Here is a 12,545-nt window from a genome sequence, read left to right on the forward strand (position 1 = left end):
ACAACAAGGTGTTTAACCTATATATTACCTTCATATGGCCATATTACCCTCCAATTCCATGTCAGCTTTCATGAGCCAACAGATTTAGTTTCTCATTTTAGTTTTGTTCTTAAATGTTACTTTCATGTTATTTGCTAAATGCCATAGCTGCTTATGTCCTGTTACTAATTTTCCAAATGCTGGTGGAGTTGTCTATCTGTGATATTTGCTAAGTTTTTGTTAGCATGTCACTGGAAATTAAAAATTCCCTTTCCTACTGAGGGGGACTTAGTTACACCCTGCCATTCCTCGAGCACCATCACCTCTTGTTGAAAATCCCAACAGCTCAGGGCAGAACTGTTCCCCTCATCTTACACAATCACGTCTGCAGACCTCACAAGAAGCCCTTCCTACCCTGCCTGGAGAAAAACTTTTTCGGAAAATGAAACAACAGCACGAGTCAGTGAATGATCCCATCTTGCAGCAATAGGTCCTTTGCTTCAAAGACTGCTGGATGGAACGTCAAGAAGCCCAGTCAAAATTTCCATCCTACTGCGGATCCCTTCACCTACCCCTGGCATCGCACTGCCTTCACACAGTCTGAAGTAATGTCTCCACATTGCCACCCAGGAAAGCCTGCACCACTGCAGTTTGTCCAGCCAAGAACAGATTCAGGCACAAAGGACATGGTTCTGCAGCCATGTTCGGCTTCCCCCTGTGCCCAGGTGGGACATGGGCGGTAGCAAGCACCCCAGAACGGGAGCCAGGGCGGCATTCCCCCGCCCGGGGAAGGCAGGCACACCCAGGCACTGCTGCGGCCCTCAGGGGGCGGCGCAGAGGCGGCCGTGGCGTCCCGTTAGCTGGGAAGGAATCTGGGCAAGCTGAGAGAACAGGCCCATGGGCCGGGACAGCGGGCTGCTCCCTCACGGGCACAGTAACGTCCATCTGCCGGCCGGACCAAAGGAGCCGCGATGGAAGACACTGGTGCAGCCGCCAGCAGCCACAAACCCGGCCACACGGCAAGGCTACACTGCGGGCACCCTCAGGAAACACAGAGACCTTGGCTCGCACCGCGGTCTGCGGGAACAAAAGCCCACAGGGGTGTGGTGACAGATCCAGGACGCCCGTGCCCCGCGAGGGTGGGAGGCGAAAAAGAGAGAAAGGACCTACTTCCTTCGCCCGCCCCTGAGAGGGAGGCGGAGAGAGACGCAGAGGAGAAGGAGGCGGGCTCCCCTTCCCCTTCCGCTGGAAGCCGTAGCCGTGCGCGATGGCGAGCGGGGTAAGCGTCTGCGTTCCGCGGCGGGAAGGTCGCCGGGGGCGGGCGGAGGGTCCCGTACCGGGCAGGACGAGGAGAGCGAGCCCTCCCTGCCCAGCCCTGCCGTCGCTGCCGGGGCCGCGGGCCGGGCTCGCCGTGGCCGCTCTGGCCCCAGCGCTGGCCGGGGCTCTGGGGTTGTTTGGGTTCCTCCACGCTCCTGCCCCACGCGTGTGAGGCGTGCCGCGGAGTCGGTGCCGCTGCTCTGGCGTGGGAGGCTCCCGCTGTGAGCGTTTGCAGGATAGGAAGGAAAACACGCGTTCGCTCCCCGCCGTGTGTTGTACTCCAGCCCCGTGCGCGTCCTGGGGGTCTGAGGGCTGCGCTCCGGCCGCTCCAGGGTCTCGGCGGTGGAAGAACGAGCAGTAGACCTTGAGCTTTGCGTGTTTCCTGTGGGCTTCGGGCAGGTGCGACCAAACCGGCTGGAAAGAAGGGATAAAACAAGACCTGCCTGCTCACAAAGCCATTGCTGGCACGTTTGCTGCACGGCTGTAGGAACAGCTCGATAGCACAGACCTTGTGCCAGTATTTTCTGAGCTCTGTGCAGGCGGTCAGCGCCCGGGGCCCGAGCCGGGTCGGCGGCCGCCCCTGGCCGGACGCTGAAGCTGCTCCAGGCGGGCACTGGGGTTTGGAGCGGCTTCTGTCCCTGCCAGAGCTCAGTTCCATCCCGACTGAGGTAGCTGATGGTGTGCGCGGCCACAAGCAACCCAACAGCTGGGCTCCAGTGCTAGCATGGTAATAGAGGAAGTGAAGAACTGCTAGAAGTTGGTGTTTTGGTTTTTATTTCCAATTTTTTATTTCCAGTTGTTGGCTTCAAGATTTTCAGCAAAGCGACAGTGGAAAGTTATGAATAATAATAGGGCAGAAAAAGATGGGGCTTTCCTGATACCCACTCTAAATAGTCCAGGGGCCTTTGTGGCTGTATGGACTGAATGAGAAATTACTATTTCAAAATGTGCTTCCAGATGCATACTGTTAGTTTTAGACGATCAGAATTTATCCTGTAAGAAGACTTTTTTTTTCTCCTCTCTGTCGTTAATTTGTGTTTAACTAAGCTTGTGGAAATCAAATTTTAGGAGTGCGCAGTCTCCCATGCAAGAACAAGTGATGACTTAATGAGGGGAGGATGAGGGGATGGATTGAAAACCAGTAAATGATTTACTGAATGATGGCTCCCCTTGCACTTTGTGCTTTGAATTTAGATTTTTTTTTTTTCTGGCAAAATCTTTGGTAGATTTAGAGATTATGACTGATGGCTTACACTGTGATTCCACAGTTAGTTACTATGGTGCATTCCGTGCATTTTTGTAATATTTACCCTGGTATTAAAGAGCAGGACAAGAAGATTTCATAGCTCTAGTTAGGAGTGTTTCTGTCTAATTTACACCCCTGCTGGCTATTGGAATAGGCACCTGTTTTCTGTTACAAAGCTTTTTTGGGTCTGTAGTATTTATTTTACCAAATTTAAGCCAAGATAGGTATCTAAGTTCTGCTATCACAGGTGCAGTGAGGATTTTAACTGGCTCTGGCAAAGCCTAGTACTGTTTATAGTACAACAGAAATACTGTTGTAAGAATGGCATAGATTAGCCATTATTTTCTGCTGATCACAGGTGATGCATGAGAGCTGGCAAGCTCAAAAGGTGCTCTTGGCACTGTTATTTCTTCCAGCAAGTGAAATTTCAAAAAGGCTGAGTAAATGTATTGCTGATCTTGGGAATTTACATTAATCCTCTCTTTCAAGCATTCCATGGGTACAGCACAGCTATTTTGAACACACAAAATGTCATGTTCTTCTCTTGGTTTATATTTCTAATAGCAATGGCTTAGACCTTGTCATCTTCATGAAACCAACCTCTAAGGGTAATCCAGATGCTTATCCTGAAGCTGCTCCGGAGTGTTTGGCTGTAATGCCTGCTGATTTTCTCAGTCACTGGTGTGTATGTAGCTGTCAATAGGATTTCCAGATCCAGAGATCCTGCTCTCTTATCCAGGTTCTCACCATTGGGATTGAAAAGCTTGCAGAGCAGGATTTGTTGTGGCACTGAGAGCAGTGAGTGAAGACTTGCTAACAGTGATCCCTGTGGCCACAGCAGAGGTGTTGGAGCCTTACAGCAAAGTCCCTCTGGTCCCTCTGCATCGCTGGGGGCTCTGCATGTCAGCTGCATCTCCTTGCTGGATTCCTACTTGGAAACCATCCTGACCAGGAACAGGAAATTCAGTCTTGATGTGGTTCTCCACAGTTCCCTTTCTGAACTTTCCAGCTTCAAGCACTGTGTTTAATGAACATACCTGAAATGGATGGCAGTCTTGGATGTTAAACCACCATTTTTTCATGCAGCCTTTCCATTCACGTTGCTCCCTTCACTGCAGCATGTCTCCCAAGCACTCCCAGGCTTATTATATTTTTACACAGTAAGAGAATGACATCCAAATTTCAGATCTTGGCTTACTCATTATTGTTTAGCTTGCTGAAAGCAAATGTGGGGCAATTAAACCTTTGTGTTGAAATTATGAATTTCAGATCTGGGATTCTTTCCAAAAGCCACTAGTGCTGCTTTTATTTTCTCACTTGGCTGAACAAGAATTATTTTAAATTAACCATACAACAGATGTCCTCTTACTTTTTCTTGTTCTTGTCTTTTAGGTTATTAAATGCAAAGCTGCTGTTGCCTGGGAGGCAGGTAAACCTCTCTCTATTGAGGAGGTGGAGGTTGCTCCACCAAAAGCTCATGAAGTTCGTATCAAGGTATTTACATCAGTTCTTATCTATATGTTTTCTATTTTAGGAGACTGAGTATTGAAGATGAATAGTTTGTTTGCCAACAGAAGAAATGTTGAATAGATATTATTAGTTCATTAGTATCTCATCTGGCTTTACAGAGAAGAAAATGATAGTATTTAGATCTTCTGTTTATGGAAAACACTTTTCTCTCAAAAGTTCTGAGAGTTCTCTCAAAATGTCTGAGCTATGAGCACCTTTATCTTGTTTCAAGGACAGCAATTTGTCATTTGTGGCAGCTGTGTAACAAGCTGGATTTTACTTCAGTCAGGCCATAAGTTACTGGCTGCTGAGCTGGGATTGGTCTCTTGGATTCCCTAAACCCAAGTTTCTGATTTCATCAGGACTTTCCAGGAGCCTGTGTCTGCCAAAAAGTATACATTAATGTGAAAATTATTCCTGTGGAAAGGATTTATGCATGGTGCTGAAGACTTAAGCAGGATTTATGCAGTACTGAGAGTTCTGCATGGTCTCTCTGGAAATTTTACCTCTGAGTCTTAACTTATTTCAAATCTGAGATATTAAACTACTTTGAGATTACTTGGAGCACTGATTTCTAGCTATAGGAAAAGACAGGTCATCTTTATCCCAAGCAGTGTCACATTTGGGTTGATGGAAATTATAAAAATGTACTGTCGTGACTTTGCTTTTCTTTGAAAAGTTTTTCAATAAGAAAAACTTCCTTGCCAGGAATTGAAAGTATTTTGCCTATATCCTAAATGCTACCAGAACTTTGACCTGGCAATTGTTCTTAATTTCTGACTAAAGGGAATTGTTTAGATCTGTGCTATTCTGTTCTTCAGGGTGTCTCAGATTATTTATTTCTTCACAGATAGTTGCCACTGCTGTCTGTCACACTGATGCCTATACTCTGAGTGGTGCTGATCCTGAAGGATGTTTCCCTGTGATCCTGGGACATGAAGGAGCAGGAATTGTAGAGAGTGTTGGGGAAGGAGTAACAAAAGTAAAGAAGGGTAAGGAAATAGCTTACAAGTTTTCTGCCTTCCTTGAAAGTGTTACTTTATTTGAAGACTCACTGTCAAATTGGGCCACTGAAATGCCATATTGCAGGAGTTAATACAGTATTTTATCCTGGGGTGTATGTCTGTGTAGATTTCTGTGGTCTGTGAGACAAAACACTAATCTATTAAATGAGCTCTTGATTTAAAGCTTGAAAGAGCCCAGAAGAGCATTATTTTACTTGAAATCAGATCAGTGTATAATTGCAAGAGGGTTGGGGGTTTATTATTTTTTCAAATTGTAGTTTTTATCTGTTGGTGTAATTAAAAGGCCTAAAGTGTTTAGTCTTGTTGTTCACTGTTGATTTGGGGTTATTTTGTTTCATAATAATGTTGCTACTTGTTCTGGAATGATGAATTTCAGATGGGTTTTCTGCTCAGCCAGGATTAAAGTTGTTTATCTAGCACTCTATAATACCTCTGTATACCATAAACAGCTTTTAGTACACAAAGGTTTTAAGTGAACTCAAGCTCACAGAAAAGCGCGCAGAATCAAGTAACTTCCATTTTTTTTTTCACAATGCCTTGCTTGACTCAATAACTAGACACAGAATATTTTTTCCTTAGGGGACACTGTTATCCCTCTATACATCCCTCAGTGTGGAGAGTGCAAGTTCTGTAAGAATCCTAAAACAAACCTGTGCCAGAAGATAAGGTCTGTATGACTTTGACAAATGCTATGGTATTTGTTCAATGTATACCTGCTGTAGTTAGCAAAAGCAATTGACAGGAGTTTTCTCTGAAGAATAAATCTGTTGATGCATAATTTAATGACTTGGAAAGCAGGTGTTTCAGGAGCCACTTTAGGCAATTTTTTTCCAGTCTTCCTTAAAATTTCTATTCTTACCTTAAATAAAACTGTTTCTCTCATTTCAAGTATGTGCAAAGAAGGTGCAAACTACTCCCTTGTGTCCACAGGTTGGAAACATAAATGCTCTGACTCCATATTTAACCCATACTTAAGGGAAGCACTTCAGGGAATGTAGCTCTTGGGAGTGAACAGCAAAGCTTTCAAGTGGTACAAAGTCATACAGACAGCTCTTTTTCCCTTAATATGTGCTTCCCAGATAAATTTGCAGCTCCTGTTCTGAAAAAAAAACCTCCCAAACTCAAAAAAAGCCCCAGTGACATAACTGACAGGTGCTATTCGGGGGAGGGCACTGAAGGAGGCCAAGACAGTGGTGTGGTGCTGTGGCACAGGTAGCATTGGTAACTAATAAGGTCAGCATATGAGTAAACTCTGTTTCTTTCAGGTTTTTCCTGGAGGAATTAACTGCATAAAGTTTTAGGAGTTTAGCATCTCACTTCTGTGAACTTCTAGGTTTACTAAAGTGGTCAAAATGTAAAGGTGCAAGTATGCAACTGCCTCTCTGTGCTGCTTAGTGGGTTCCATCTGGTGAGAGTACTTGCTGCTTAAAACTCTGCACTTTCCTGTCTTTGCCTCAAGAGTCACTCAAGGGAAAGGAGTCATGCCTGATGGTACCAGCAGATTCACCTGCAAGGGAAAGCAGATTTTCCACTTCATGGGGACCAGCACCTTCTCTGAGTACACCGTGGTGGCTGACATCTCAGTGGCCAAGATAGATGCTGCAGCACCTCTGGATAAAGTGTGCCTGCTGGGCTGTGGCATCTCCACGGGCTATGGGGCTGCTGTCAACACTGCTAAGGTAAAGGCTGGCCTTGTGGCACACACAGCTTAGCAGCTACACTAGGACTGAAAAGGGGATGTACCAAATCTGTGCTCCTTCTTCCTCTTCAGCTGATGAAGTTTAGCTAAGAATTTCTAACTTCCCCATAAGAGGCCAGATGAGGTTAGAAAGATCCCATTGCCCTTTGGAGGAAATTCAGGTGGAGTATTCTGCACCCCTTTTGACAGCAGCTATATATGAATTACTTTTCTGGTTCATGTTCCTCTTGCTGCAAGTCATTCTGATAGCCTGAAGCTCAGGGTGAGATGGAGGTGGTAGGTGTGTGGGCATGAGTCTTCAGGCAAAAGAAGGGGCTTAGTGCCTAAAGAGCTTTTAGAATTAAATTTCTGTATAGTTTCCCTTGTCTATAAAATCTCATAGCCATGTATATTTGCTTCCATTTTTCCTTTATTACAGCCTCCTTAACCTGTATTTCCTCTTCCCCTGGAAGGATGAATTTTTTTTTCTGTTGCTCATGATTCCTTTGTTACTCCTAGGTGGAGCCTGGCTCTACATGTGCCGTGTTTGGTTTGGGAGGCGTTGGGCTGGCGGTTATTATGGGCTGTAAAGTAGCAGGAGCATCCCGGATCATTGGCATTGACATTAACAAGGATAAGTATGCCAAAGCCAAAGAGTTTGGAGCTACTGAGTGCATCAGCCCCCAAGACTCCAAGAAGCCCATCCAGGAGGTTCTGGTTGAGATGACCGATGGTGGTGTGGATTACTCATTTGAGTGCATTGGAAACGTCGGAGTCATGGTGAGTGCTTGGCCAACAGGAGCGTGTGCAGGGAGGGACCAGTTCAGCTGAACAGCAAGATCAGCTGCTTTCTTAAGATAAAACATGCCAGATTCACTAATCTTTTTTTTTTTTCTTAATAATAATGATACCTGCTATGACTCATAAGGACAATTCACACTCAATCCTAATTATGTAATGGAAGCAGCTGCTACTTCTTGGGTTGAAAATGGCACTTACAAAAGTTTTTTCCTTAATCAGACTTGTTTTGAGGTCCTGAGTTTCTCTGTGCTGACAGTTGAAATTAACAAAACTCTTATAAAATCTATTGTGCAATGAACAGTAAAATCTCAGGGATCACTCAGCATTTCCCTAATTTCTCAAGTAATTAATTTTACCTTTGGAAATGCAATGCAGAAGTACTACTAAATGTAAGGCTGGATTTTCAGGAATTAGAGTAGCATTCCTTACTGTTGGTAATATGGTCTGTGATTACAGTTTATCCCAACTCTCAGTGGGAGTTGAGTGACTTCTCTGAAAGCTAGATAGGACATTAAAAGGGCAAAGTGAATCTTTGAAAGTGTAAGGGAATCTGAACCCTGAATGAAAAATATAATGTAATTTTCAGTGTATTTACTGTTCCTTAAATGGTGATGTGGTGATTCATTAACTGGGGGAAAGGAAGTGCTGCCAGTCCAGGCAGTGTAAACCTTAGCAATAAACACCCTGCTTTGTCCTGTCTGTCCATGAAGAGGGCTGCCCTGGAAGCCTGCCACAAAGGCTGGGGACTCAGTGTGATAGTCGGAGTGGCTGCTGCTGGCCAGGAGATCTCCACACGGCCATTCCAGCTCGTAACTGGGCGGACGTGGAAAGGGACTGCATTTGGAGGTAACTCTCTCTTGCTGTGGGGATGAAAATAATTTACTCTGGGCTAAAGCTGGGAAGAACACACCCCCTTGGCTTTGCTTGTGCAAGAAATGTACTATTGACAGGCTATTCATAAATGCTACGTTGGCTTTTAAGATAGACTCTTAAAATCTGTTATTCCTATAGAAAGGGTACAGATTAACACATTGGTGTCATATCGAACATATTTTGAAGAGAGAATATATCTATATCCTACTCAGTACTAAAGGAATGGAATAGGGAAACTGCTTTACCACCAAGTGAAGGTTTGGTTTAGTTCCATCCAGTGAAAGGACCTGGTCTTTGGAGAGATGGGAACACACATATTTGTGTTGCTTAACCACTAAGTAAATTGTGAGGCCAACATGACAAAACAAGTGCTTGATACAAATTTTCTGCTGTCGACTCAAAACCACATTGAGTTCTTTTTTTTGAGAATTCAGTAATTGTTGAAGTTGATGGAAGTTCAATTTCAGACTTTGAATTATTACACTGCTCTTTGTCCAAGCAATAAAAAACTTACTGGGTTGGGTTATAAAGAATGTAGGGGGTCTGATAGAGATGCCATGTGTATACTTTCCTAGGTGAGGGCTGCTGTCAGTGCTGAATGCTGGAACACCTAGTAAAAGATTTTTCACCAATGCTTGTGTTTGGATAATGTGTGCTTTTGCCAGACCTCTGTGTAGGAGGGACAGACATGTCACTCATCTCTGCTCCTTTTCATATTGATCATACAAGTTTTGTTAGGGCTGTGTTTTTAATTTTCTGAGATGGGTGGAAAAGGGAAAAAATAAGGCATGTTTTCCTTCTTTCAGGCTGGAAGAGTGTAGACAGTGTTCCTAAACTGGTGACTGAATACATGTCCAAAAAGATCAAGGTTGATGAATTTGTGACTCACACGCTGCCTTTTGACAAAATCAATGAGGCTTTTGAGCTAATGCATTCAGGAAAAAGGTAATGTTCACAATATTGAAAGGTATACAAGACACTTCTTGATCAGACACTGTCAAAGTACAGGTTCCCTGCCCACTGTCATATTTTAAACAGGGAAGCTAAAGGGTAACATATACCACATGCATTGATTCTGATAAAAACACACTTCTCTGACTTTCCAGGCATGTGCCAAAACACAGGCACACAGTAAAAGCAAGCAACAGTGTAAAAGAGAAATAGAGATAAAAAGCTGGTAAAAGGGACAGGTCGGTTTCAGGCTTTCACCATTGCTATACATTCTCCCTTACAATAAGGAATTTAAAGAGACTGAAGATTATTCAGTAATATTTAGGATCCTCTGCAGATAGACAAATAGTTTTGACCACTGTCTCCAGAAACCAGCATGGTCTTTGTGTTTGATCTCAATCCTCATATCTATCTATTGTATGTAACTTTGGAGAAGGTATTAGCTCTATCTGCTTTAGCTCATATGGATTCTATTTTGGATAAATCAGTCGACTGTATTTGTTACAATTGGAAACACTGCATTTATGCAAATTTCATCCAGCAGTTGATCCCTGTCCCAGTTACAAACTTCAGTATCATTTCAGTGTTTTATTCATACATGAGCATGTCCAAGGAAACTAATAATGAAAGCTACCTAACCTTTTCCAAACAGACAAAAGGGAGAATGCCTGTAAATATTACTGCTCCTTGGCTGCTACTGAAAGGTGACACCTAGTATGAAAAAGAGTTCATTTGGAGTTTATTTTACTGGAGGAGAGAAAGAAAAACCGAAGAGAACAAGCATTATCCTGGATTTTTTAATAACTATCATAGGCATATAAGCATGACTTCATTCATGACAAAAGACAGAAGTTAAAATATGTCTCAGCATGAAAGGGAGGGGAGAGATGGGGAGAAAATTGACTTCTTGGTAATTTTTTTTTCATTTTTTTTATTTTAAGCATTCGAACTGTCCTGAAATTTTAGAGCCAAATATGGATCTTCTAAGTGGCCAGCAGCATGCTGACTGCCTTGTTATAATGGAATTTTTGACAGAAGATAGAATCAAGCAACTGAAAACTCACCGGGACTAGAAAGACATGTATTTTAGGGTGAGCATTCTGGGTACTAAATAATAAACTGTTAATCACTGAATAGCATTATGGAATTAGTCCTGATTATGGAACTTCTGTTTCTATACTCATTCTTCAAATTCAATAGTGGCTAACTCAAATTGACTTAATAAAAGCTTGTTTCTAAACCCAGTGTTGGAATTATTTAGCATTAAGAGTGACTGTGTCTTTCTTGTTTTCCTCTAGTGATTTCAGTGTGTATGTGACAGAGGGAGTGTTCTGCAGAGTCTGCAGCAAACGATGTGGGATTCACTGCACAAGGCACAGCTAAGCACAGGGGTGCGAAGCAGCCTGCATTTGCTGCAGCTGTGCTGACAGAGGGGCCAGAACTTGCCAAGTTTCTGAGGCTATTGTAGGACTACAGTGGATTGTAGCTACATCCAGATCACCTTGAAGGCAAATGTAGAGCAGAGACTTTGGTGTCCAGGGTTACCCGTGTTCACTAGGTTGGTCCATGTTCTGCCTTATTTCTCACTGGTCTCTTTGGCAGCCTCTTGTAAAGATCATGGCACAAACTGCTCTGGTCACTTGCTCTAGTGGTGTCCTCCAAGGCTGCAGTAGTACAGTTGTCCCATTTCCTTAACTTAACTGGCAAACGAAGCAATCTTTGCAGCCAACACTGCAAAAACACACAGCATAGGATTGTCACCTCTAGTCAGAAACCTGATTGTGCCATTGAAGCAGGAAATACTACAATTAGAGCAAGTCTGCCCTTGAGGGCTGCAGGGGAACAGGAAAGAGCATTGCATGATGACGGCTTCAGGGTTTTCTGGGATTTTTTTGTTGGAGAGGGAGAGGTTAAGTCTCAGTTTTGGAGTTGCAGGTTTTCTTAACTCTAGGTGAAGTGAACTGACTGGATAAGGTTCTTTATATATTGAAACCTGGAATCAGTGCCTCACATCCAGAAAAACATAGAGAAATAGCAGAAAATAGACTGCAAAGCAGAGGCAGCCCAGCCAGCTTAAAAAAAAAAGTTAGAGACATAGAAACTCAGTGTTTCTCAGTGAATCAAGGACACTGATTAAGGGAGAAGTTTCATGTTTTAAAGAACCCTGGTCAAAACAACTTCTAGCACACAACACAGAATGCAAACAGTAATCTTATTAGAAGAAATTCCCTCTCACCACCAACAATTACTCCAAGCCACTGCTATACAACTGGGACAATTACATCTTTTCCATCTCTCATTAAAAAATATCCCCTACAGCATTCTGAAAGTAGTTGAGGTACTGCATTTCTACTTAATTTTAGACAGTAAAGAACAAATGTGAATGTCATAAGAATTCAATTTTGAGCATCAGGAGGAAATAAAAGCTGAATTGGTAACACAAAACTGAGCCTTTTAGCCCAGCAATGAGGTGACTCTCAATACCTTGTAGCTCCAGGAAGGCTGGCTGAACATCAGAAAATCCAGTAGAAAATTTGCTGTTAAGCTGTTCCAGTGAGAGTAGTCCATAATTAGAAGATGGTATCAATACAATGCTAGCTAACCTTGCAAACCAGCTGGATCTAACAGATTTAACATACTTACACTGAACAGCTGTTCCTCTGTGCTGCACAGGCTAGATGAAAACCACACAATCTTGTCTGCATTACATTATTACTTCAGAGAATCTGCATCTCAGAGTGTTTGTGGGAAGCCAGGCTGTAATACCAACAACAAAGAGATGTAGTGATACCACAGCGCTTGGGCCAAAGACTTCCAGCTTCTTCCCAGCATGAGGAGTTGCTGTCCCAGCCATTACTTCATCCTGCAAAGCTTTTGACTGAATGGGGTATGTTTGAAATAGGGTTTTTTGGAAGCTGTTCAGCAAACCAAGGGACTCAAAGCCAAGAGCTTCTACCCCATTTTTGGTGACCAAGGTACTGTATTGAACTGCACATCCATTGTGAAGGCAATGTGCATCTACTCTCCGGCTGTCATGTGAAACATGCAGGCTGGCCGCTCCTGCTGCTACTCTTACTCAACACCATCTACCAAACCTTCTCTCCTTAAATATTCAAGTCAAGTTGCAGAAACAGCATGAAGAATTTTCACACTAACTTACAGAAAA

The 12,545-nt window shown here is 43.4% G+C and overlaps 1 protein-coding gene across 1 annotated transcript; it reads left to right on the top strand.

Moving 5' to 3' along the window:
* Window positions 1-1,113: 1,113 nt before the first annotated feature.
* LOC134418380 (alcohol dehydrogenase class-3) lies at window positions 1,114-10,619 on the top strand. The gene is made up of 9 exons (XM_063156575.1): window positions 1,114-1,258; window positions 3,935-4,036; window positions 4,902-5,043; window positions 5,656-5,743; window positions 6,536-6,755; window positions 7,274-7,534; window positions 8,266-8,401; window positions 9,235-9,373; window positions 10,321-10,619. The coding sequence occupies exons 1-9, from the start codon at window positions 1,247-1,249 to the stop codon at window positions 10,343-10,345; spliced, it is 1,125 nt and encodes a 374-aa protein (XP_063012645.1). The 5' UTR covers window positions 1,114-1,246; the 3' UTR covers window positions 10,346-10,619.
* The last annotated feature ends 1,926 nt before the right edge of the window (window positions 10,620-12,545 follow it).

Source organism: Melospiza melodia, chromosome 5, assembly GCF_035770615.1.
Source record: "Melospiza melodia melodia isolate bMelMel2 chromosome 5, bMelMel2.pri, whole genome shotgun sequence".
Taxonomy (NCBI): domain Eukaryota; kingdom Metazoa; phylum Chordata; class Aves; order Passeriformes; family Passerellidae; genus Melospiza; species Melospiza melodia.